The 27,683-nt window shown below is 33.1% G+C and overlaps 2 protein-coding genes across 2 annotated transcripts; both read left to right on the top strand.

Annotated features, from left to right (window-relative positions):
* Positions 1–2,974: 2,974 nt before the first annotated feature.
* On the top strand, positions 2,975–19,286 carry LOC130613665 (protein VAC14 homolog). The gene is made up of 16 exons (XM_057434981.1): positions 2,975–3,110; positions 9,047–9,197; positions 9,661–9,828; positions 10,496–10,558; positions 11,185–11,292; positions 11,527–11,636; positions 12,137–12,243; positions 12,438–12,605; positions 12,721–12,920; positions 13,046–13,111; positions 13,554–13,765; positions 14,241–14,418; positions 14,767–14,885; positions 15,790–15,869; positions 16,746–16,908; positions 17,769–19,286. Exons 1-16 carry the CDS (start codon positions 3,010–3,012, stop codon positions 17,929–17,931), a joined length of 2,157 nt encoding a protein of 718 aa, XP_057290964.1. The 5' UTR covers positions 2,975–3,009; the 3' UTR covers positions 17,932–19,286.
* A 401-nt stretch (positions 19,287–19,687) lies between these two features.
* On the top strand, positions 19,688–26,924 carry LOC130613666 (uncharacterized). The gene is made up of 9 exons (XM_057434982.1): positions 19,688–19,830; positions 20,146–20,294; positions 21,719–21,856; positions 22,321–22,482; positions 23,146–23,236; positions 23,691–23,830; positions 24,775–24,905; positions 26,054–26,122; positions 26,626–26,924. The coding sequence occupies exons 2-9, from the start codon at positions 20,178–20,180 to the stop codon at positions 26,810–26,812; spliced, it is 1,035 nt and encodes a 344-aa protein (XP_057290965.1). The 5' UTR covers positions 19,688–19,830; positions 20,146–20,177; the 3' UTR covers positions 26,813–26,924.
* Positions 26,925–27,683: the final 759 nt, after the last annotated feature.

Genomic DNA, 27,683 nt, shown 5'->3' with positions numbered 1-27,683 from the left:
GACATTTGGATAAATGTTAAAAATTATCAGGATCCCTCATCTTCTAACCAGGATCACTCGTTGATAATAAAATAATACGCATAAATTTGAACTTGATTTCTAGCAAGGACAAATAGAATGTGCCAAATGTGTGTTACTTGTATTTTGTATTGCAAAACGAAAAACGGGTATCATTTTTTTTATTTCGATTTTAGTATATATGAAATAAAACTTAGTATTTGATCTCTGCATCATCAACCACAAAATTTGAGAACTTTGAGTTTTTAATAGTGTTTTTACATAACAAAATCCAAAAACATTAAAATTTTTGACACTTACACTTGACATGAGGCATTCAAATGTCAAAATCAACCAACTCGTGCAGCAGGGTTGTACGAAATATCCCAATGCAATAAAGTGAGATCCTTTTGCTAGCAGATACTTGCCACAGTTAAGTAATCTTAGAATGTGGAAAAGTGAATTAATGGTCGCTTAAAAACTTGCCCATTGGACATTTTTTGTTAAAGTTGACGTATTTGGTGATTATGATATGGTGATAAGCCATATTAAAAATGCCATCGCACTTTATGGCGTAACAAATGCAAGATCTGCGGTAATGCAAGAATTAGACTGGCTTAATGAAAATATATTTAGGCCACAATCAGTGGAGCAACAACCACCTGTAGTAACAATAAATAAATTCAAATCGTTTTTGCACCATCATCCTGCCAAATTAAATATACTGGACTTGCAAATGTCACCAAATGAACTCGCTAATGTATGTTGCAAGCGATTTTTAACCAGAGTGACTTTATTTTTTAATTTACTTGGGACGAGCAGACAAGTGTCATTTTGCAAAAAAAATTATGTTAATGAATTAACCTTTATGATATCTATGCATTGATAAAGTTTGAATGCACACCCCTTAACAGGTCTAAAATTACTGACGAAAGAAAATGTCTAAATTGGCTATTACTGAAATATGACATCATAATACATGCAGCATAATTAAATCTGAAATTCTTTAAATGTGAATATCTTAAGAACGAAAAGAGCTTTTTAAAATATTAAGCTCTATAATATAAGTCCAACATCATTTTATACCTCGGGTTCCCTTTAAGAACGAAGAACGGCGTTGGAACGACTTTTTTAGATCGCAATTTAAAAGTTTAAGAACCAAATTTAATTTGTTTCTGAAATCTTATCACAAAGGGAAAAGTCATCAACGTAGGGTTTTTCTGTTTGTGTTGTTAAACGTTGCTTTTTATAAGAAGAACTTTTAAAAGTTTTGTATGTTAAAATATGTTTTGATGATAAAAAAATATTACTAAAAGTTTTAAAAAGTAGCAGCATTAGTTTTTTTAAAGTATTAAGACCACTGGATTTCAAAAACACAAAATCAATTTAATGATTTAATTTTAACGTGTTATGTTTGTTCATTTTTTCTAAAATAATATATTTTAATAGCCTTCGCGATCTTTAACACTTTTAAATAATAACATGCATGTTACATGTGACAACAAAAGGATTCATTAAATCTTTTTGTTATGACTCGTGCACGACGATAACAATAGAAAGCAATTAAGTTCGTGTGTAAACAAAAGATATGTGAACGTTCTTTATGTGAACATGAGATTGTTAAATGAGGTCGTAAAACTTGCGTACATGTAAAGTTACATTCAGGCAGTACTGATGGTGCTGAAACGCAGTGATTTAATTAACTTTGTGAGATGTTGTACTTAATACTATCCTTCAACCACCTTGTACACAGTTATGTTATTACTTTATCTAAAGGAGTCAAAATTAACGGGAAAGTAAAGATCATAGAGAAAATTTTTGCGCCCTAATACGACTACCGGACATAGTGGGAATTTTTTTAATTCTATTTGAGAACTGAACCATAATTATGTTTCAGACCATTGAAGATTGATACAGTGATAATTATTCATTGGAACACAAGTGGCGTAGAAAGTATTATATTTAAGAACAATGGTTATAATTAACTAAACTTGTGTATATATATTTAGAAGAATTACTTGATTACTTTGATATCTGTTGTGATATATTTGCGTAAGCATGACCACTTCAAACCATTGACAAAGTTTGAATGCACATCCTTTAACAGGTCTGATGACAGATGACAGAATTACTGATATATAAGCTTTTTAGAAAATTTAAAAAGAATTTAAGCTTTATGATATAACTCCAACATCATTTTATCCCTGGGATATCCTATATACTAGGATAATGCAGGATGTAAAATATATATGCAGTATAGTTAGCTAATTATCAGTTCACCTTAATTGATCCTTTTTTATTTGTGACATATTGTCTTTTAGTAAACATTCTTTATCAGTAAAATACACGCCATATTTTATTCTTGTCACTACATACCATTCTGTTCGCATGTAAGATGGTACTTTGTTGTCAGGGCTGGTAAACATGGATAGACCCAGGGGGCAATTTACGTACAACAACACACATCAGGGGGGCAATAGACGATTAGAAACTGTATTTCAAAAATTGAAGAAGTAAAGTGAAAATCCTATGTCTTTAACCTTATATAGTGTTAAATTTGTTTGTATACATGTGACCCTGTAGCATACAATGCTACAGTTTTGCCAATTTTTACAAAAAAACAGTAGTGTTTAACCGGTGCTTCATGTTGTGGCACCCTGTTTGGCTTATTTTGGAGATCAAATATTGAAGGGAACCAACAATTAAAAAAAAGTTAAATCCTAACCGCCTTCATATCACTAATTGCCTTAAACAATGGAACCCGGAGTGGTACAATTTCGCCAGAGTAGGTACAGTTTCGCTAGAGTAGGCACAATTTCATCACCTAGCTTTGTACCTTGGCCTAAAACTATTTTCAAAGTACTGCTCAAAATTTGTCTGAAAAATGTAATGCATTATTGTAAATTGTGATTTGCTGCAATTGAAGTTTTGGACCTTGTTGTTTTCTGGACCAGCCCTATAGCAGTATAATCTGTTGTATACAAATTTATTTGTATAAATAGATCATATAATATGGCAGAAAAAGATTATTCACCATTGAGTATTCAAGTTGTGCGTGGCTTAAATGATAAACTTTATGAGAAGCGGAAAACTGCAGCTTTAGAGATAGAGAGGTGAGTGTAATAGTAGTTAAAAAACACTGCACATGTTGAGTTCTATAATTTCTATAGCTTATGCGGTTTATTATTTTGGTTATTTGATGGAGTAACTCACTTAGATCAGAAAGACAGTCCTCTTGTTTGTGGTTCACAAGTTTAAATACCCCAACTTATGTCCTACAAGAAAATAATATAGTATTTCCTAAAAAGTTATAATTCACTGTTTTTAAAATTGTTAAATTACATTTTCACTCCAGATTCAAAGTGCAAATGAAAACTTTGTGGATATTAAAATATTTGTTAGTGATCTATACTTACAGAAGAGTGAACACGCCTTCTATAGATAACCGCCAAAATAACCTGAAAAGGGGAGACCATATGGTAAATGATCAGCCTCTGTGATTCAAAAAAGGAAGGACTTATTATTTAAATCTTTATGTCCTCTGAAGATTTGTACAAAATCACCTAAAAATTGAATGATTTTGAAAATTAGTACTAAATGTTAGTTACCTTGAACAGAAAACAATTTCTCCAGTCAAATAATCCAAGTGAAAACAAACAATTAATTAACTCTCAATAACACCACTATTAATATCATTAACACGACGATTAGCAATTAACAATGTTCTCCAATGTAACCATTAAACAATATCACTGGTATAACTCAAGCTCCTCCACAGCTATTATTTGTTATTACTTTAATTAGTTAATATCTCGTCTAAAGGGAAAAGTATCAATCTCCCTTCTTTTCTTCTTTTCGTTGATTGTAAATTCGTATCAATTGCATTCACAGTATCAGGCCATAGTCTCATGGTTAGCTATCTCCCGAAAATGAATGTCAATCTCAATGTCCCTTTTACAACAATCTATCAACGAGATGTCTATCAACGAAAATCAACGTCTTTTCAATAACAAATTTCTATGAGCAATTATAACATAAATTTGCAATTTGCCCTTTTTTTTTTTTTTTTTTTTTTTTTTTTTTTTTTTTTTTTTAACACAAACAATGGTGAAATGTCTATTTTTCACCATCAATGACCGATGTTAAATCCCCTGACTTGAGAACTTCCATCAGGGAAAAAGGAGATGCCCCTTTCTTTGTCAGCACATCGGCTATTTGATGTTTTCCATCGATCCATCGTAGGGTGACTTCATCGTTGTTGATCATCTGCCTTAAGGCATTTATTTCCACTCGGAGTCGTTTGTCTGATACTGTCTTGGTTGAACCAGCACATTCGAAGAGTGATCTACTATCAGTTAAACATACAACTTCAGGTTTTTCGGCTAAAGACTCTTCAATCATTTTAGCCAAGAAGAATGCTGTGTCAGCTCCATCTACAGAAGCTAGTGACTCTGCTGAAAGAGTTGAACGTACTACACGACGAACTTTATTTGAGCTCCAGGAAATTGGTGATGATTTTCCTGAACCATCAGTTAAGAAGGCGATATGACCACCTTGACTTTGACCTCCTTCGAGATTGTTGAAGCTGGCATCAGTGAAAACCTTGATGCTTAGGTTATTCAAGGTAAGTTTTGGCACAGTAATGTGGCAATCTTGAGATTTCAAGAACTTTATCGTCTTATTGATGAGTTTAATATCAGCTAGAGTAGCTGTTGTTACTCTTGATGACACATCGCTTACGGTGAAGCTAATTTCTGGTCTTGACATACATGCCAACCAATTGAGCTTCCCAATTGATTGTCTCATTTTAGATCTTTCAACTTCATTGATTGGTTCATCCTTAGAGCATTTTATTCTCTCCATACTGAGAGTGATTGGCTCTAGCTCATTGATATAATCGGCTTGTTTGATGGTGATTGTTCCATCTTCATTTTGATCGAGGTCAATACCAATATATTTGAAGTGTCGCATATGTTCACTACTGGTCTTGAAGATACTCTTCAACTTTGATACCACATTAACGAAGGTAGAACTTCCTGCCCAAATCACGTCATCAACGAAACATACCAATATTCCGAAAATCAATGTATTTGAAGACCAGATGAATATTCCTTGATCTAGTTCAATAGGCTTTCCACCGAGTTGAATTAATTCACTTCGCAGTTTTAGGTACCAGCTACGACTTGCGTCAGCAAGACCATACACTGTTTTTGACAACTTCCAAAGGTTTTTGGTATTAGCCTCCTTCGGCGGCAGAACAATGACTTCTCTGTCAATCTTCTTTCCTTGAAGGAATGCTGTTTTGATGTCCAGAGAATTCAACATCCAATTTTTGGATGAAATTATCGTCAATGCTAATCTCAATCCTTCCTTAGAGCACGTTGGACTGTCTGTTTTAAAATTTTGGACTTCTTCAAAACCACGTGCCACAAGTCGTGCCTTAACTGAAGGTTGGCCATCAATAATCTTTGGTGTTACAACCCATCGTAGACTCATAGTTTCTTGTCCTTCATTAGGTATCTCGATGTAGCCTGAATTGTTAATCCATGACTGTAGTTCTTTTGACTTTGCTGACAGTACTTCACTGCTGTTGGTGATCAGAGTGACTTCTGAAGGGTCATCATTGATTTCAATATCCTTGATGTTTGCAAAGTTTACCGCTCTCTTCATACCAGTTTCTGTTTCTACATTAAACCAGCCATCATGCTTGCCTCCAACTTTCCCTGCTCTTGATATGATTTTAGCCTTTTTCCATTCCCCACCTTTGTCCTTATACTTTAGACAAAGATTCAGTCTTAATTTCGGCTTCTCCCTCGGCAGCATGCTATGTGCTTCAGCAGAAATTGGCTGTGTCTGATGAGCTGGTGCATCATTGTTTAAAGGCTCTGATTTTTCAGACGATTGATCTTCATTTTCTGATTTTTCAGACGAATGATCTTCATTTTCATTGCCAGATCCTGATTCTGATTCTGATTCTTGGAATCTAGGTGGTTGTTCCTCAGTGAAGGTGTTGTCCCCTGCCTCTGTCGTTTTTTCTGATGAACCACAGCCGCCGTCATGTACCAATTTTACATGACAAGGATGGACCCGAACGTAATAGCTTCCATGTTTGATCAAAATTTGTTGGCCGTCCTGACCAAGCACAGTGCCAGGACCTTTCCATTCGTTGCTATCGTTCCGTTTATAGTAAACATTATCACCTGTAAGATATTTGGTTTCTCCTGAAGATCTAATGTTGTGAGATAGTGCCCTTCTGATTCTTTCTGAGTGCTCACTTGCAATAAATGCTTCTCGAGCCTTGTGAAGGGCTTCCAGATTCTCTCTCATTAACTGCGTTGCTGGTTTTCCTGACAAGGCTGGTGGTTTGTCATCCATTAGTGATGGTAGACGTGGATTCGTTCCAATTGCTAACTGATATGGTGTAAAACCGTGTGCATTATGTAGTGAATTCTTTGCATTTACACACCAATAAAGAGCAATATTCAAGCTGCAACTTGTATCATTGAGCACCTTGTCTAGCATGTTGGATAGTGTTTGGTTGTGTCTCTCAACAATACCATTTGACCAAGGGGATTCCGCGGCAGTTGTCTTAATTGTGATGCCAAATTGTTCTGCTAGATTGATGAGTTCTTCGTTAGCAAATTCACCGCCATTGTCGACTAAAAATTTATCACACGAGCCATAAACAGATATCCATGTCTTTAGTATTGCTTCAATAACAGTGGTCGGGTTTTTGTCCTTTATTATTGTTGCAGCAGATAGGCGAGTACAGAGATCGATTAGGTGAAGGATGATTTTCTTGTCGTAGAATTTTAGATCCATCGCAACGGTTTCAAGGAACTTAGATCCCATGGGTAATCCTACTACAGGGCGAGGTGGTGGTCGTCGGTAGATTTGGCATGTTTTACATTCTTTATCAATTCTTTTTACTTCTGATATCAATTCTTTATTGTTGTTCCATGGTGGTCCTGCCTTATTGATCAATGACATGAGTTGATTGAGAGATGGGTGAGCAAACTGTCGGTGAAGTTTTTCAGCGATTACAGTCATGTTGTTGTCTTCCCTTGAGATAAAAACAAAATTGCATTCATAAGGTTTGTCGATTGATGCAATTACTTGACGCGGTCGAGTCAAAGGAATGGTATAATGTCCACTTGAGGTTGTGGCCAAGTGAACAGTTTCTCCCAATGCTTTTGCAGTGTCACTCTGGAAGTCAAGAATCATATCGGCCCTTTTCATAAACGATTTTGATAGTAACAGGGGTAGGACTTTTGGTATCACATCTGTATTTATTTTTACCTTTGTGTTGCCAATGATAGCAGGAATAGATGCTCTTCCACAAGCTTGGACTTGTTCACCGTCTCCGAAGCGATATAAACTTTTGCTATGGTGATGTTTTACTTCCCTCTTTTCTTCATCAGATAGAGAGCTTATGTATTGATCTAACCAAACATCCCCACAAACGGTTTTACTGGCACCGCAATCGAGTAGGCCACAATTCCATGTTTCTGATACTAGATGTTTGAGTTGACCTGGTTTATCGCTTTCGTTGAGAAGGACGATTTCATGAACCATGTATGTATCATTTTGCTTTTCCGGACAGTCTTGTTGCCAATGAAAAACACTTTCGCATATCGCACATCGAGATACACGACCATTCCTGTCAAGTGGGTTTTTAGTAGGTTTTCTTGTGCCATCTGCTTTGGGTCGAGAAGCATGTTTATCTTGGCGCCATGTATTCCCTTTTTTGTTGTATCTTGATGATGATGCAAATCTTTGATTTAGATTACGTTTGGTGTAATATATCCCTTCTTCATCTGATGATGATTGTTGACACTCGTCTGGGTATGCTTCATTAGCATAAATTGATGGTTCTGCTTTGATTTTGATGGAGGACATACTACTGTCTAAGTCACCATCAATTGATTCTTCGGCAAATACTTTTATCAATTTCTGTCTCACATCATCATAAACTAAGTTTGTTATTGTTGCTTTTATGAGTCTTTCATGAGAACTGTCAAGATTAGCAGCCTTTAATAATCTATAGGCTAGCAGGTCATCTGGGTAATTGATGTAAGCCTTTATCTTATAGTACCTCTTTTCAAACTCTGTTAAGAAATCTCGAATCTTCTTCTCTTTTGTTCGTTTATAAGTCTCAAGTTTTTCAATTGCATCAAATTTTTCTGTCAGTTTATCCTTTGCATATATCTTATCGAGCCTCTTTAAGATATTCTTAACTCCGTCTTCAGATGATATTTGTTCAGATGGAAGTTCCAATGCAGCTTTCTGTGATTTCCCATCAAGAGTAAGTACAAGGGACGGTCCTTGTTTCTTTTTATCTAGTGTTGTAAGCTCCGTCCAAATTCCAATTAATTTCTTCCAATCCTCATAGTTCTTACTTTGGGATAGCAGAGGAGGAGCTTTATTGTATGACACCGACGTTGCCATTTTTCTCTGCTACCATGAAAATTAGTACTAAATGTTAGTTACCTTGAACAGAAAACAATTTCTCCAGTCAAATAATCCAAGTGAAAACAAACAATTAATTAACTCTCAATAACACCACTATTAATATCATTAACACGACGATTAGCAATTAACAATGTTCTCCAATGTAACCATTAAACAATATCACTGGTATAACTCAAGCTCCTCCACAGCTATGATTTGTTATTACTTTAATTAGTTAATATCTCGTCTAAAGGGAAAAGTATCAGATTTTTGTACTTTTTTACTCCTAAAACTTTATCCAGAAACCTCCTAAATTCTCCAAAAATTTCCTAAATTTTTAAAGCCTAAATCTTTGGCACAACGCATCTTTGATTATGATTTGAATCATTCAGAAGATTAATCGCTATTTTCATTGAGTTTTTCTACTAAGATTTTCCTTCTTAGAAATTTTATTATAATTATAGCTGACATTGCGATTGCTTGATTTTTTGTTCAATTTGGGATAACATTTGATAGTAAAATGAGAAATTTTGTTAGATAGAATTTATTCCTCTATTCATCAAGGTTGATATTGTTTTTATTCTATAATTTTTGCCAGAATGGTAAAAGAATTTCAGTCCAATAACGAAGTGAAGCAGATTCAGAAACTTATTACCATATTAACAAATGAATTTGCAGTATCCCACAACCCACACAGTCGCAAGGGTGGTCTCATTGGATTGGCTGCAACGGCCATTGCTCTTGGCAAGGTATGTTTGTAAAGATATAAGATAATTACTTATAATTCTAAATCAGGGGCAATGTAGGTCATACATTAAAGGATCTGGAGGCAAAAAATTTGGACATATTGAAGTTTAAAGAAGTTGTTTATATTTTTCAAAAGGCCCTTTTCATTCTTATTATTTGTTTTCGTTAAGTACAGAATAAAAAAGGCTAAAAGGGATCGAAGAGTAATTATAGCCAGCCTCATATCAGATTTTACTGGCGTGTTGATAAAGTTTGAATGCGCACCCTCATGAGAATGAAGAAAGCTGTTTAAAAAAATTGTTAACAACTTTTAAAAAATCCAGCAATTTTAACCTTTGAATTACAAGCCTCTAATTTCAATGAAATAAGAATGTTTTTGGATTTTTTTTTTACAGCCAGATATTGTATCCATTTTTCTATCTGCAATCTTTGTTTTTTTTTTTAAACTGTGTATATTATTTTTAGGATGCCACCTTTTATCTGTCCAGTTTAGTTCCACCAGTGCTTTCTTGTTTTTGTGATCAAGATAGCCGAGTTCGATACTATGGATGTGAAGCATTATATAACATTGCAAAAGTAGCACGTGGATCAATTCTTCCATTTTTTAATGAAATTTTTGATGGATTAAGCAAGGTAAGTATAACACACAAGTTGGAAAGTTAATTCTGAATACATATGATTAGATTTGATTCATTGTATATTTTAATGTGTATTATTTAAAAAATAGAAAGTATTGAAAAAACTCCCTTTATTATATACTAAATTTTAGATTTGCTATATGATATGGAGAATTATTTTTACTTTAGTATTACCTGTATAAATGTAAGGATTAAAAACAAGATCTGCCCTGCTTTAAAAACTAGACCTTTTAAAACTGATTATATTTAAAGTCACTCATGATAAGCATATTTCAAATGTTTTTATCCAATCAAATATACATAGTCACATCAGGATTTTTCCCCATTTCTACTCTGAGAATATATTGCACAACAAGTAAAATTGTAATAATTGTTAGAATTGTTTAAGAATTTCAAAGTCCACATTTAATAGCAACAATGACGAATACACGCTCAATATCCGGTCTCCAGATTAGGTATTAGATTCGGCTTTTGTGACAAGCATATTATTCCTGATACAGCAATTAAAACTAGCTAATCAAACCCAAAACTATGTTTCTTCATTGCCCATGTTCATAACATTTACTTGAATTTTTTACTGACATAGAAATTGTTTTTGTGATTTTCTCTGTCGTTATAATATAGAAAACAAATTTCCTCAGATGCGTAGTTATTATTTTTAGCTAGCAGCTGACCCTGACCCAAATGTGAAAAATGGTGCAGAATTATTGGACCGATTGATTAAGGTACATGTTATTTTTTCTTAAAGGTTAGAATTTTATTGATAAATTTAATAAATGGGAAAATACTGGAAAGAAGCCTGGAGAAAAAGGGAGGTTTAATCATCTTCCGTTTCCATGGTGTATTCAAAAATCAAAAATCTCAGACAATGCGAAACTATTTTTTTTTTTAAGAAAGTGTTATGGACTATAAGCTAGTATTTTTTTTTGCAAAAATAAAAAGTTTATGTTTTTGCAACGTATGTATGTTTTGAGCACATTTTTGAAACCACTGTGTTCTTCTGTTGATAAAGGTAATAAAAAGGTGACAATTGTTCCTGAATGTTGGATTTGATTTTGGATGTTCCTTAGTTCTTAGAAACGGCATTTGCTTTATAGTATTTGAAAGATTTTTAAGGCAATAAATAAAATTATTAAACAAGAGTTATGAAAATTTAGCCTCCATAATAATAGTAGTATTTTGTTTAAAATGGCTGCTAAATTATTTCATTTTAATAATGGATAAAATATAGACCTAATGAATTATGAAGCAACATCTTGGCAGCTTTTAATCTAAGGCTGAAATAAAAGATGGAGTTGTTTATAAAAAATAATATTTGTTAACATATAATTTCTTTAAATTTGTTTTTTAGGATGTAGTCATGGAAAGTTCAAGTTTTGATCTAGTCTCTTTTGTACCAATTTTAAGAGAAAGGATATACACAACTAATCCACATGCAAAGCAATTTCTTGTGTCGTGGGTGAGAATTTCACTTTTTTTGTTTAAAAGAAGTTTTCTGTGTGTGTAATTCAAACTTTTGTGTTACATTAACTTCTCTTCGAACAGACATTCTGGATTTTTATTACTCTATTTCCTGAGTGTTTTAGTTGAGGTTTCTGCATGCATCCACTTCAGTTACTATATGGAAGCTTCGGTTGAACTACATTTGCGTCATTGTGAAGTAAATATCAATGTGTACATTTTGTAATCATAGCTTTCTGCATTGGATGCTGTTCCTGAGTTAGATCTTCTTGTTCATCTACCTGAATTTCTAGACGGACTATTCAACATATTCAGAGACAAAAGTGGAGAAATTAGAAAAATGTGAGCATATCTTTTAATTTTATTTGATTGCAATGTGATCTAGAAAGGTTATGTATGTCCTTTTTAATTTATATTGGCACTGGGTGATCACAGACGCAAATGGCATTTGACGTTAGCGAAAAATTGGCAGTGTTTAAATTAAATATTAAATTGATCTGCGAATTTTGAACTAATTATTGATTATTGATTGACAAGGTCATATACCATAAAATAGTTAAAGATCTTTTCTACATCTTTCATTATAAAATTCTTAAAAAATATTCTTGCACATCTCTCTTTCTTTCCGAGTCATTCAAAATTTGGCCAATTTGATTAGTCAGGTTTGCATGTGAAATGCGAACTTTGTCTGGTGGTAATATTATATACTTTTTGTTGATCAACAGTTTTTTAAAAATTTGATACTTTATACTCTCTGCCTGTTTGTTCTTAAGATTTGGAACAGATGACATAAATAAATTATCTTGTTTCCACATTTGTATGTCAAGCCTTACTGTTTGTAGGTGTGAGTTTATACTTGGAGAATTTCTTAAAGATATAAAGAAGAATCACACAAATGTAAATTACGCCGCCATGGTCAACAACCTGGTGCATCATTCACAATCAGAAGGTCAGAATGTTAACAAAGGTTTTGTAAAATAAAGGAGGGATGTTTTATAGGTTGCGTGGCAGACAATGGAAGACAATTTAATTCCTTTGCCTGTCATACATACACACATACGTACAGTGTATTGTTATAGGTTACTAGCATTGATAGTACTGCTTTATCTGTTTGACTACCAAAACTTTCTAACTGTTGTTTAGATGAGATTATCCAATTTACTGCCATCACATGGTTGAAAGAATTTGTTACGTTGTCAGGCAGAACTATGCTGCCATTTTGTGCTTTGATTTTGACATCTATACTGCCGTGTGTTTCATTTGATGCAAAAAAACAGCACATCAGAGAAGCAGCAAAGTCTGTTAACCAAGGTTAGTTTATTTTCCATGTTTATGAAATAAATATGGTAGTTGAAAATATTTTTATAGAGTTTTGATTAAGAGTATATCGTTCCTTGCTCATCAGGAATATGCTGTTTCAATTTAGGTCTGATGCGTTTAATCACAACAGAGGATGATATAGATGGAACCGAAAAAGAAATATTATCAAAAGTTACTGCTGCTTCACAGTTAGATTTAGGTCGAGTAGTGGACGTTTTAACAAGACAGTTATCACATAGAGAAATTAGCACTAGACTTACTGTTTTACAATGGGTTCGTCAGTTGCACATGAAGACACCACATAGGGTATGTTACATATATGTTTTTTTCATTTTGTTTTATGTTTGAAAGGATATTTATGTTGGGTGGCGAAATTTTATTTTATTTTCAGTTCGCAAGTACACTGTTTTTTTATGATTTGATTCTTGTAGTTATTCAATCATATGGAGCAACTTTTTCCAGCTTTAGTGAAAACTGTTTCTGATGAATCAGACGAAGTGAGTATAGTTCATTTGTGTATGTTTCTTAGGAAACATTAATTCTTTCTAAATGTCTGCTTAAAAGTGAAGCCCAATAAGTTTGACTTTCACTTAGTCAGACTAATTTTTAAGATCCTATTAACTGAAAAACTTTACTTGTGTGTAAATTCAATACAAGGACTTTCAAGTTCGAAGACAAAATGGTTTGAACAACATACAAGCACATGTTTAAACAAAGTGTTTCTGTGTGTGTGGATTGATAACAGGACGTTAACGGGATGTTTAACAATAACTTTAAATATTGATAATTTAGGACATATTTGCCTCTTTTACCAAAGTCCACTTACAAGGAGATTTGGTTTTTCAGTCTCTTGAGAATTCACTTAACAAAGTATATAGTATAACAAAGCATAAGTTAAGTTTTAACCTTCACAGAAATAATCTTATTTTCAATGCTTAGGTAGTTCTTCTGGATCTTGAAGTGCTAGCCGATATATCTGCTTCATCAGCTGGTCCACCACGTAAACATAATACATCATCACTGGAAACTGCTGATTCGCCATTACATCATCATATGCTGAATATATACTTTACAAAATTTATGCACAACTTGTTAAGGATATTTAATTCAAAAAGACAGTTACTAGATGATCGAGGACCGTTTATTATTAGGTTTGAGTTACTGTTTTAATTGTTTATTTTTCCTCCAAAAAATGGGTACGTGTGAAGCCATACTAAGCCTGAGGTTTTTTGTTCCTATTATGAGAAGCATTCAGTTAGAAAACTAATAATGAACAGATTATTAGTTTTCTATTGGCATTTTATGTCCTTTTTTGATTTGAACGTTATAATTTTGAAAGGAGACAGTGTTTTCCCATTGTAATCCTGTTTCTTATGTTGTTTGGCAGTAATTTGTTAAGCTTCTGGCAAGGTGTTTTTCCTGCTGCTTTTTAAATCAAAATTAGCTAGCATAAAGTAAGTTGGTATAACAAACCAAAAAACCACCCAGTATAAACACTGCAAATTTACAGCTTGTTTCTAGCAGGTAGATTTCGTATTGAATTAGTGTTGAAATATATTATGTTTGAATTGATAGAGTGGGCTTAGTACAACCATTATTTACACACAGTACTGGATTCTTTATTAGGCATTTGTGTGTGTTACTTAATGCGCAGAACATATATTGCGCACTGGCAGAAATTCTTCAGAAAGAAAAAGAAGACCTACAGTTTGCTTCATTGATGGTGAATAATCTAAACATGATACTCCTTACATCCAGTGAATTATTTGAACTACGACAGAAATTAAAAGACCTTCACAATGAGGTACAAGGAGTTCATTTTTAATTTGTAACATAAAATAACACTGCGTGATAATGAGTCTTGAGATTGAGCGGTTTATAAATGACATTTCAACCCAATCAAAATAATAACGATAACCTCCCCCCTCAAAAGTGAATGAATAAAAAAGCAAAATTCTGATTTTGTCCTACTCAGATGCAGAGATAAAATCTGTGGTTTCAGATGTCTTCAGAATGCTTGCAAATTAAAGGAGAAACAGATTTTCTAGTCAGGAAAGCGTGTAAACAAACATCGTGATTTTTATTTAACAAATAGATTTTTCTAGCAACAACTTAAAATTTTGTAGTAGTGATGTGTTATTTTTATTTTCAGGATAGTTGTAACTTATTCACGTGTCTGTATCGTTGTTGGTGTCACAATCCAGTGGCTACAGTGTCACTATGTTTTCTTGCGCAGACGTATAAACATGCTTGTGATTTACTCTTAAAGTTGTATCCTTTTCAACGTTTGAAATATAAGTGATACTGCTGTGTCCTGCTGTCTGTGCCTTGTTAACCAAATTTTTAATTCTGATACAAAATTAACAATTACATGATTAACATGAAGGGAGTTGACGCAAAACCCTTCACAACTTATAAAAGAGAATTTAAATGCGATTCACCTCAACTATTTGATAAAAAAAGCATTAAAATAACACAATAAGGTGCTGGAGAATGAAATAAAAGTTAGTTGGTTTGTGAATTTAAATATAGAATTATTATGATACTAACAGTAAGGTATTGTGTTAAAATTGTCCAAGACAGATGTTATCTTTAAAATGAAATCTAACTTTTAGTTTTTTGTTTTGTATAATTTATTTGACTATAGTACAGATGAAAAGTATAATTATTTAAGCAGTGGTAAATGTCTACAAGACATGCAAATAAGACATTTCTATTCTGTTCCTATTATATCTATACAGACAGTTCTATTCACTGCCTTAATCGACGCTTATGTGACTGTCTAAGATCGAAAAGAATCTAGCTACACCATTTTAAATTGGCAGGGTTTTTAATAGAAGACGAAAATTAGAATACTCTTTTTTTTACTGTTATGCCCTCCAGTATGGACCAGTAATAAAACCATAATATAAATCAGTAATAAAATTTGATGCGTAACAAGAATGAAAGCAATTTGCATTTTTCTCCTTCTTAATAAATTAGTTTTGCCAAAATGGTTGAAATTAAACAGATAAACAAAAAATAGTGAAAATTTAGAATGTTGAAAAATCTTTTTCTTCAGGGTATGTTAGCAATAAGTTAAGAAAAGGCTCCACTACAACAGTATAAATTCGCAACTGTTTTCAGACATTTCTCTTTCCCAACCGAATGTTTTTTCTTAACTATTCTCATTCAGCGGTAATCTTGAAGTCAATCCTGAATTTCTAACACAAATCGACAAGCTAGTTCAAATGATAGAATCTCCGATATTTACATGTAAGTGGTAACCAATTATTTCATGTTGCTTTTTATCTTTATGCTTATTTTTTAAACATTTTTAGGTAGAGATTTGTATTTGTGTTAGTCTGTTTTCAGTGCTAGGGTAGAGTTGGCTGCTTCAAATCACATCCATCCAAAATTAGTTACTCATTTTGAACTTGTTTCCTTTTCTAGCACAATCTCCTGTTGTGATAGCTGCTGCATTGTAAACGTCATCCAATTTTATAACCACTGTTTCCTCTTCTAGCATGAGCTGCAGCTCCCGGTCACAGTAGAAATGGCCTTTAAACCACGGTTGCTTTTTTAACCAAAGATGCCATGGAACTGTCATTTCTTTTTATAGCGAAAGCTACCCAGAAACTGTCATTTCTTTTTATAGCGAAAGCTACCCAGAAACTGTCATTTCTTTTTATAGCGAAAGCTACCCAGAAACTGTCATTTCTTTTCATAGCGAAAGCTACCCAGAAACTGTCATTTCTTTTTATAGCGAAAGTTACTCAGGAACTGTCATTTTTTTTTATAGCGAAAGCTACCCAGAAACTGTCATTTCTTTTCATAGCGAAAGCTACCCAGAAACTGTCATTTCTTTTTATAGCGAAAGCTACCCAGAAACTGTCATTTCTTTTTATAGCGAAAGCTACCCAGGAACTGTCATTTCTTTTTATAGCGAAAGCTACCCAGAAACTGTCATTTCTTTTTATAGCAAAAGCTACCCAGAAACTGTCATTTCCTGTTACAGTAGAATCCACCTTAAAAATGCTATTCTCTCTAAAAATAGATGTTCTGTCCACGATGTCCTGACCATGGAAACTTTCATAGAAGCAGGCTAACTATAAGTTGCAATTATTTGCATATCTTTTTCTTTTTTTTTAGTTCTTCGTTTGCAGTTACTGGACACTGATCGTAATTACTTCTTATTGAAAGCATTATATGGACTTCTAATGTTGCTACCACAGAGTGCTGCATTTAAAATGCTACGCAATCGATTAGACTGCGTACCTAATGTACATCAACTACCTCCTGCATTAAAAGACCAGTAAGTACTTGTCTGGATTAAAAGCACATTTGTGAGAAAGTTCGTAAGTTATAGGTTTCGTTGGTTAAGAATTTTAATTGTCGTCACTTCTTGTGAAAGAATTGTTTCATGCAGTGGGTTCTGTCACTTCACTGGTAAAATTATAGTAATTGTTAGAATTTTTTCTCTCTGCAACCCCTAACCCTAAGTTAATACAAAAAGATTAAACGTTTGTCCATTGCTAATTTTCCGTGGCAAAAATATTTGTCACTCGGAAAATGTTTTGTAATGTCTCACTGGTAAATTACTGGTAAATTATACCACACGTGATTATGCTGTTACTACGTGGTAATAGTTCTATACTTCGCTTTGGTAACCGTGTGGAATATGCAAGGGGACAATACATTCTGGTTGGCTAAGCGCACTTGACGACGGACTGATAAACCATTGCACCGACCTCGCAAGCTCAGTCAGCACTTAGACCTTATGCAATATTTTGGGGTACGGCACGGGGTAATCGGTTATTATTGTATTATTATAAAATGTATAATAAACTACAATATTATATTGCTTTTTAAATTGAGTAGATGGTGGCACTTAGTCATTTCCTTCAGAATTTACATACAATTAACTAAATACGAGATTTCATTCCAGATAAGGGTTCTGTATTTTGAAAGGATATTTTTAACAAACGTCAATTTCTTTGGATTTTCACTCCAACTAAAAAGGAATAGAATATCGCAGCAGGTAAATTTGAAAGAGATGTGTTCTAAGAAGGCCGAAAGAAAGCTTTTATTCTGGTTTATTTCTTTAAATTTCTGCTATCATATTTGTTATGTAAATTTATAAATTCTGCACATTATAATTTTTTGTTATTTCAGCACACTGTCTAAAGGCAAGGATTACGACGTACGCAAAGCCATCCGAAAAGTGGAATTCAGTGAACTTCTAGATCATTTTATTCAAATTCAAAAGACACACGCAGCAGCCAGAAAAACGAAAATGACGAACAAAAGTCGAATTTTACGTGATATTTCCCAATGATGTTGATAAGAAGTTTTAGGATTTTCTAAGTTAAATCGATACAATCTATATATTTCTAAATTAAATCGATGCGAAATTAACGAGTTTTTTTCTAAATTATATCCCTAAAAAATTTACGAAATATTTCCCTGTTAGAATATTATATCTGTTTGAAATACCGTATTTGTTTCGGCTTTGTTAGGCTATCACATATTTTTCTTATGTTAACTCATTTTCTAGAAATAATAATTGTATATATTGAAAATAGTGTTTAAATACCGCTCATAGAACTGTTTTTTCAAGAAATCATATTTTACCATATTTTGATGTAACGGTGCATTCATAAGTATTTTTTATAAGGAAATAGAACTCTTAAAATGTAAAGAGAGTTCAGTATGGGACTAAAAGAATAAAATATTACCGATTGTGAAAATAATTTCTATTAAGTGAGAGCTTTAGTGCCAAATTCGCTGTAAAATCATCATTTGAAAACCTTCAAAGCGATAAAAGGACGTTATAATGTTTCTTCTCAAAATTGGTAAGAGAGCTTATCTTCGGAGGTTATTCTGTTCTTTTAAAGCAAAACAAGTGTATGAGTCTCTCCATTTTTACATGGATGTTAAACAAAGCTAAAACAAGGGATAGCGGTGTGAAGCTTATTAAATTATGGTAATGTACGGTATCAGAAGTGAATTTTCTACAGGAAAAAATAATATTTGAGAGGTTGCTAAAATTGATATATATTACAATGTCTTCTGCATTTATGTTCATTCCATGAAAGATGGTTATTGATGCAATGTGATATCTTCAGCGGTTTACTCCAAAGTTTTTTTTTGGACCCCCTTCTCTATATAATATTTTTGCACTATTGACAATCTCCTTTCTAGGTTAAGACAAGTATTTTCTTTAAAACATTACTTTTAAATTATTTCGCTTCTTGAAACGTTTTTTATATATAATACAGTAACTATTTTGTAACTAAATGTGTTTTGCATTCCACAAGAACCTCTTTTGAAGTGAAGCTGCAACCCTGGACATAATATTTGCGGAAGTTGTCGTTGGTTGGTTGGAAAAAGTTTTACTTTAGGGGGTATGTACACAAAAAAATTTAAAGGAATCTGCTCGATAGGCCGAAAATATCCTAAAAATCTGGAAATAGGGACATATTAACATATTATAAAAAAGCACTATATAACATTTTGGATGTTTGTTTGTTGATCATTGAACATGGTGTTATCGATTGCTTCCTCTAAAATATGTCCTGGGTTGTACTTGCTAAGTCACTTAATTAAGTGTTATTTTTTTAGATATCAAATATCAATAATTTAATAATTCTTTATTTTTTTGTTAACCTAACTTGCTTGATTAAATAACATACAAGGGACTGGAGGGTAAAAAACACATGCGTAATTCTGATAAAAAATCATTTCACGTGGTTTTACGAACTAAAATAAATCTCCCATCACTTAAAAAAAAAAAATTATGTTTTTGATTTCATTTTTTTTATACACTAGATATTTTGTGGTAAAGTTTTAAAAGAAATATATATAGTTATAAGTTATATTTATTATTTTTCATACGCCACAAATTTTTTGTTTATAATTTGTATCATTATTTTAATGGTCACACTCACTAAGAAAATTATCTCTCATGATAAACTCCAGTGCATGTTCCTACATATTCCATGTATATTTTCATTTTCAGTAGGTTAATTTTTGAGTCGACTTTATTTTCAAATCAAGGGAACTTTTATAACCTGAATAATTTAACATAGGCATTTTACTTCCTTGCTGTTTGAATATAATTTTTTTTCAAACATGGCAATTAAAAACATGTATGTTTTACAAGTTTGTTTGTTTGTTTGTTTTTAGCTCAAAAACTTTGAAATGACATGAAAAAAACACTTTGCAGGCTATGACGGTAAGAAAGTTGTACCATTAGATCATACCAACTGCATTTTGTTTACATATGTTCAAAATTGATAATGAATATTTTAAGTAATGGTCACAAGCACTTAAAAACATTTTGTCACGATCTTTTATGATGAACAAGGGTGCATTTTAATGCATCGTCAAGATGGCCACTGTTCTGGATGTTGTTGCAAATACTTTATATTTATACTTGTTTTTATTTATCATTTCCATTTAGCTTTCCAAAAGTTTGTATTTAAATTTACTTTACCTAACCATGCCCAACATTCCCTTCCATATGAATTCGATAATCTTTCTTTACTAGACTCCACCTTCCAATAAAGTTTTTGCAACAACATGAATGTACCCTCGCATTTACGAGTATACCCTGGGTTGGCAGAGTTATGTAAACAATTATCGAATTATATTGACGAGTCTGGAGTTTCTCGTGAGTTAAAAGATGACATAGAAGAGGTGAGTGGTTAGCTTCAGTATCAAATGTTGTCCAATTTTTCTAATTGTTCATCTCTGGACAGGCTGTCCACTTTAAAATACTAGCCAAAACCCAAAATTACACGCTGGATATAGCACCAAAGGAAAATTATCTTTCCTTTATCTTTCCTTTACAAATAAGTTCTCTCAAACGTCAGTCAAGCGGTTAACACATATATAAAAGACAGTCAGAAAATTCCATCAGTAAAATCATAGTGGTCATGTCGTCATGATTAAGTGTTCCCTTGTCCATTTCATGAATATCTAAAATGTAGGTAATATTCCGCTAAAGCTTTTGTGATATAGTTTTCATCGGATACTCAATCTTTGTTATTTAATGAACAGCGTAGCAGCAAAATGTCGTGTTTTGATTTCAATAAAACATGCAGACTGTCATGATAAGCATATTGTGTACATTTTTAAAACTGTTTGCCTGTACTTTCATAAACTGCTAGTGATGTCAACCTTACAATACTGCATAGACATATTCATTAAAAAACATCTTAGAATCACACTAAGCAATCGGAGAATTCTGTGTCTTGTTTTCTAGCATTACCTTGATATAAAAGTGCGGTAGCTTAAGGATGATTCAAGAATATAAAATGAAAGTACCTCTTCGTTATCTAAAAGCATCAAATGATATATTTAGGGTTATGTAGCCAAAAAATATAAATAAAGAAGAAGCAAGAAAAAAGCAAAAAGAGTTCGAAGCTAGCTAGGAAAAAAACACGGTATCCTTAATCTCACATCGAGGTTACAAAAAGCTGGACGGGGGTTATTATAGGTGCGATTATACTAGCGTTTTCGATTTGGCAAGCATTATAATATAGATTGTCAAGAAGAATACGATTTACGTTTAACTGGTTATCAGAACTATTTGCATTTCTCAGAATATTGACAACGATTGAATTTATAATCTGTCCTCAATAAATCTGTATTAGATTTTTTTACAATTTTGTATGAATCTGAATATTTTTTTGCAAAATTGCAAAAAAAAATTTACTTTTTTGCAATCAGTGGAACTACAACTTTTTATTGGCTACTTTGGTCGAATATCGGTACCACCCGAAATAGTTGAAAACATAAGTGAAATGTCAGGAGTTTCAGAAAAATCGGGATCTTTTCCGTCGTATGTAGAAGTTTAATGTTGTAGACTGGTTTCTTATAAAAAACATCTGACAGCTTGCATTTGCTCTACACTTCTTGCGGTGGTAAAATTACAGTGGCATATTTGTGCCACCTCGACTTATATTAAATTTTACTCGTTTTCGACTTGTAACTCGATTTATTACTTAAAAACGAGTTAAAAGTTAATATGCCACCGTAAGTTTAAACCCCAACAATAAGAAGTTTGTGTACCTATGATGTGTGTGTTCTGATTAATCATTTCATGTGTCGTTGTTTAGGCCAAAGAAAGCCTCACTTCTAACAAACTGTTCTACATTCAACAACTGGCGTTATACACAGAGATCAAAGAAATACTTCTTGAGCATAATTATGGCATCCCTGACCAACAATACGATGATACAAGTTCTGATAATGAGGTGAGCATATTTAAACCCGTTCAGGTTGTCTACAGGACATTAAGCCAGATCAGGTGAACTTGAAGACCTTGCATTATTCTTTGTAGAAAAACGTTAAAAAATCTTGGAATTGAATACTTGAAAAAAATCTGTCTGGTTATAAAGCATGCTTCATTAGATGTGTTTGCACTTTTTAAAAAATTAACTTACCAGAATGTCCACCGTTACCTTTTTGCGGTTTTATTTGTATCTTATTGCGTACCTGGTTGTTTTTATTTTGTTTGTGTGCTTCGGGAACTTAAATATCGCAAAGATTGTAATAAAAAACATTGAAGAACAGCCCAAACTAAAAATGAGAAACTTTTTTTAATTAATTACAATATTGTTTCCTGGTTATCCTGGATAATAATAATAATAGTATCAGAAATAAGAAAATTTGGCTTCAACAATTTGCAGATAAACAATGATTGTCTTTTATTTGCTAGGTGTATCGGCTCCTCTCAGATTTGATGAGTACGGAGGAAGCCAAATCATGCTTGAACATCACAATGAAGGGTAAAACGTCGAATATTGCGGAAGAAAATTTGTTTGGCTTGTCTGTGGAAGATTTGGAAATTGAATCAAGAAAGAAAAAGATTCTACACGAGGTGAGCGCTATTTCTTCAACTTATTGGAGTAAACCAGTATTCAAATAATTTTATCTTTTGTCTGTTACTCCACGGCGCATGCTTCAGGGGATGAAGTGTGCTTGATAATCAATAATTACTGTTCAGGCGTTTAAATTTGAGCTGATCTGGAGAAATCAGGAATTTCACATGATTCCACACGTTGCCAGTTCTTTCTTTATCAGGACTTGGAGAAATAAAGTAAGCAAATAATGATCGGAAAGTATAGTGCAATCAGGTCTTTGTCGCAAAGTAAAAATGTTTTTCTTTGTTCTGCTTGCGAGCTCCCTCTTTTCTTTCTCCAAAAGCAAATGCTTTTATCAAACAGTCAATCATCATCGTCCTCGTCATCATTTTCGGCTTAACGTCTGTTTTGCTTGCTGTTGATTGGATGGGGTATGTCAATGACCTAACAGTTACATTCTTTCAACCTGATCCAGACTGTGTTAGTTTTAAATTTAACTCTCTCTGCATCAAGCCTGTTCTTAACTCAAATCATTCTCGGTCTAATTTTGGTCAACTAAAGTCTTTACACTTTCTTACCGAATTATTTATATGATTTTTTCTGTATGATTTTGCTCACCCGTTTTAGCTCTGTTCGTTTTTTCTTGTTTTTGTAGTTTAACGTTCGTTATTTTTTTCCAGAATATTCAGCAAATATGTATACCACAGCTTGAAGATCGGTTGAAAAAAAAGAACTTAGAATTATTTAAATTTTGGAATCCGTCTAACCAAGGTGAGAATATATTTCATTGTTTTTGTGGCATGTTACTGTCAAATACTCTTAATTTTTGATTTCTCAAGTCTCACCTTTTGAACAAAGATCAAATATGGCATGATTAAACAAACTTTTGTAGCAACTGATTCGTTATAATTGCAGCATAATTTTAAAAAAATTAACACTTCCTTACATTTTTTTGCCAGGATTTCAAATATTTCATACATTTTCTGTCAAATATTTCCAAACAAGTTGCGGCACATCAAAGGGATTAAATAAAATAAATTTATCTATTGTGGAAAACGCGAGATAACAATTAGCACAGTCCTTGTTTAAAAAATGCATATATTAACTCCTTATTATTTTTTTTCTTATTAAAGTAGCTGTTAAAAGTATCCATAATCTGAGCATCGTGTTTTTTAAAATACAGAGAGCGTGGTAGCTATACGGCGTGTGTTTATTGTTATTGTAGATAGTGAAGGGCTAGCGTTGGCGAAAGCCAACCAACTTTCTAGTGTACTGACGAAGGAGAAGAAGAAGTTGGAAAAATTGAAAGAGAAGTTAAAGAAATATGAAGAATTGTATAAAGACACCTTCTACGAACGTTATGAAGTATGTTAAATTCTTTACACGTAGGAAAAGTTTTTGTCAATTTCGCAAAAATTTTGGTGAAAAACGCTATTTGCAAAATTCGCGAAAATTAATTCCGCCACATTGATTTTATTTTCCTTTTTGAAAAACAGTTTACACTATCTTTTTCTTCTGATTTACCTGGACCTGCATGAATATATATGTAAACTTCAACTGCAGCAGTCTCAAAGGCCCCTGAGAAATGGTACTAATTTAGAAACAAAATGTCACAAAATACTTTTTTCGCGAATTTGACGAAATTTAATTATCGTAAAATATTATACATTGTAAACTTTGCAAAAATTAAATTTTATTTTCAAAAAAATTCTTGGGAAAATGAATTCCCAGTAAGGCACTGGCTAGTTTAATACCTTCAAGGCTAATACATCCTAAGAAGATTCAGAATACCTTAGTAGCATGAATTTTTATTATTTTTAAGTCATGAGTCCGTTACTCATTAGAAATTACCTTTACTTTTGCAAGCTGTGTTGTCCAATATTCTGGTTTCGCTTCTACAAAAATTACTGAATCTTTTAGCATTTGCAAAAATTAATTCCTTACATTTCATGAAAATGTAGTCTAGGCAAAAATATATTTCTTCAACGCATTTAGTGACCACTTTTCACTAAAAATAAGTTCTGCCAAAATTTTTTGCCTAAATGATTTGTTTTCTTAACGTGGTTTTAAATTCTGACGTTGTACATTTTGTTGAGTGCGAGGTTGACTTTCATCGATGTTTCTACTTATGATATCCGTTTAAATTTCAGAAGAAAAAAGATACAATTCTCACTTAAGAAAATCTTGCTAATAACGCTAGTTTTTGAAAATCTTTCGAGACAACTTTTGCTTAAAATCGAAGTTTTGCGAAAATCGCAAAATCACAAAATTTTGTCTGAGTACGAAAAATCCTTTTTGCTTTAATGCAGGAGATCGTTCGTTCGTTGAAAGAAGTTGAAACTCAGATGACGTCACTTAAACAAAAGTCAAACACGGATGCGACCAAAGTGACGGTGAATTGGCTGGAAGCGAAGTGTGACTACATCTTATTAAAGATAAGGTAGTGTTTACACTCCGCTGTTGTTACCTCTTTGTTTATAATCTTTGTGTGTTGTAAGGTTTGCAAATTTAATACTTCAAGGCCAAAAATTTTTTGCATAAATTTTCGAATGCATCCGGAATGAATTTTTGTGGTTGTCTAAGTTTAATGGACTTCATTTTCGCAGATAGTCAAAAATTAAATTTCGCCGAAAATGTGATGTATATATAACTGTATTAAAAATACATAATTTGAGAGTTAAGAATTTGTCATTTTAAACTTTTAATAAATATCCACAAAAAAAGAATATTTAAGAGTTTAGAATAGAAAATATATAGCCAAACCTGCTATAATGACCTGTCTAACGCGGCCAGCTACTTCTCATCCTCCAGACAAGATAATACCTTAATCTTTTTCTTTTCAAAATAGAAAACAAGCGTCCCTAATCTTTCTACCACAAAACAAATGCGTAGTAAAGCAGTGCTTTTATAACTTTAAATGGTTCCTTGCATTTCACAAGTTGTGGTGAAAACTAAAAGGAAAACATCAATCAGACGCTGGCTGTCTTACAAAAGTGGTCTGTAAGTCGACCACCTGTCTGACGACCCCCGTTTTTTGAATCCCAGAGTGGCCATCTTGTACAGGTTTGAATCTGAGAAGCAGGACCTTTTATGAATTTTATTCTTAAATCTAAGAATACCGCGGAATTTATTTTCGATTTCGACAAAAAATAAAAATTCTTGCAGCGAAAATTTCTAGCAATACCTTATTGATCAAGTAAAAGTCCGCTAAAAGAGTTGTAAAAATTTTAGTCTGCAAAAATATTTTGTCATTCGCACAAATATTTTGTCAGGAATGTTGTTTTAAGTAGTTTATAATATTTCTTTTAAAGTGCAATATTTGAAATAAAAATGGATATAAATAAAATGGGCGTAAAAACATAGTCGGGAAATAATAAAGTCGGTAAAAAATTTAGTCGGTACATAATATTACTCATTGAGTAAATATTTTTACTAATAGGGTAAAGCATTGATCACTCCATACTTTATCAACCCTCAGTTAGCAATGCTCATTTTTGACTGCTGGGGTGTCGAAGTAGCTAATAATAAATAATTGTGTTTCCTTTTTGTAACCGACCGCGTATTGTAGCTATGTGATTTCTTTTAAAGAGTCATGAAAAACCATTTGCTCGCTGAGACTTACAACAACGAAACGCTGGAAGCTCTTCAGAAAATTCGGTAAGCTTTTTTTCTCGGGTATGTATTTTTGTCGAACGCAACTTTTGTTTTCGTTGTCGTAAAATTGATGTTGTCGTGCACATCAATCGTTGGATTTCGTTTTCTTGGTGTCATTTTTTTATCGTTGACGGTGTTGTTTGTTTTTCGACTCTTCAGGAATAACCGTCGTCTGTCTGTTTGTCTGTCTGCCTGTTACGGAAACACGAAATGCGATATATAAAGGACAGGCGAGGACTTGTTTTTGAATAACGGGCGTTGTCGTACACATTCATCGTTGAATGTTTTATTCTGTCATTGTTTCTGTTTGTCATCGTCGTATAATGGGTGTTGTTGCTGGGTGTTGTTTTTTTGTCGTTACTATTATTTGACGTCGTTGCTTGTTTACCATCGTAATTTAACGGATGTTGTTGTGCAGCTTCCATTCTCGTCACCGGGGTTGTTTGTGTGTTGCTTTCTTTTTGTTTAGTCAAAAATAATTCATAGATATTTTTATACGTCTTTAGGCATTATTTGGATGAAGAAATTTCGAAAACACGTGCGGAACACCACCGAACAAAACAGTCCCTTCAAGCATACCAATCCGTGGGAGACGTCTTCAAAGACATGCTCGAACAGTACACGCACATCACAACGCAGATCGACAATAAAAAGTGGGCGCTCTCAGAACTGCAGAAAAGCAAGGACGCGTGATCAAGTAAACGTTGAAATCCTAAGAGTCTCATGTATTATATATTTATATTTTTATGCAATTATTATTAAAACATCAAAGAAGAAAAACGAATCGTTTTAATATGTTTTTCAATGTCAGTTTTTATCTTCAGCTTATGTGTCATCCTGTTTCTTTTTACTTTCTCTTTAATAATAGCCGTATTTTGTCTGTGTGTCCGCGAAAGCCGCGTCCCGTAACGGAAACACAAAATTTTTAAATGCGCACTAATGCCAAATGCGCTATATTTTTGTCCACTTTGTTGCAACGGGTTGATTTAAAGGACGGGCGACCCCGTGGATTCTTCCACGGGCTAACGACTAGTTATATATATTACATTTCTCTTATTCTTGGACAGTCAGCTACTTCATCAGCCATAACTATAAAAAATATCAAGATTTTTAGCTAAAAAATGTCAGGACTGTCAGGAAAATCGAGGTCTTTTGAGTCCTGGGTTTTCACACAATAACTGAAAAGCATCGACCATTATGGAAAGGTGCGCGCTTGTTTGGCTATATTTTCACGTATGAAAAAAAAATTGAAAAATGCATGGGTTTGGAGTTTTTTGCTAGTCAAAAATTGATCTTTCAAGCCCTTGTGTTTTTTGGTGAAATGGGAAGAGAATGCAAAACATTCGACAAACCAGACCTAATTTCAGGGAAAAGAAGAAGCATCTCTTTTACAACAACAACGAACGAAAAAAAATCTCGTTTGTATCATTGAGATCGGTAGTACTTTCCATAAGACGCTCCAGGTTTATAATTTTGATTCTAATTGGCTGTGAAGATTTGTGACTATCGCTGAAGTTTAAACTGTTTTGAACTCCTTTGGCGATCTCAGCGAGCAGCTCATGTT

The sequence above is a fragment of the Hydractinia symbiolongicarpus genome, chromosome 11 (genome assembly GCF_029227915.1).
Source record: "Hydractinia symbiolongicarpus strain clone_291-10 chromosome 11, HSymV2.1, whole genome shotgun sequence".
NCBI lineage: Eukaryota > Metazoa > Cnidaria > Hydrozoa > Anthoathecata > Hydractiniidae > Hydractinia > Hydractinia symbiolongicarpus.
This window is presented reverse-complemented; position numbering and strand designations above follow the sequence as displayed.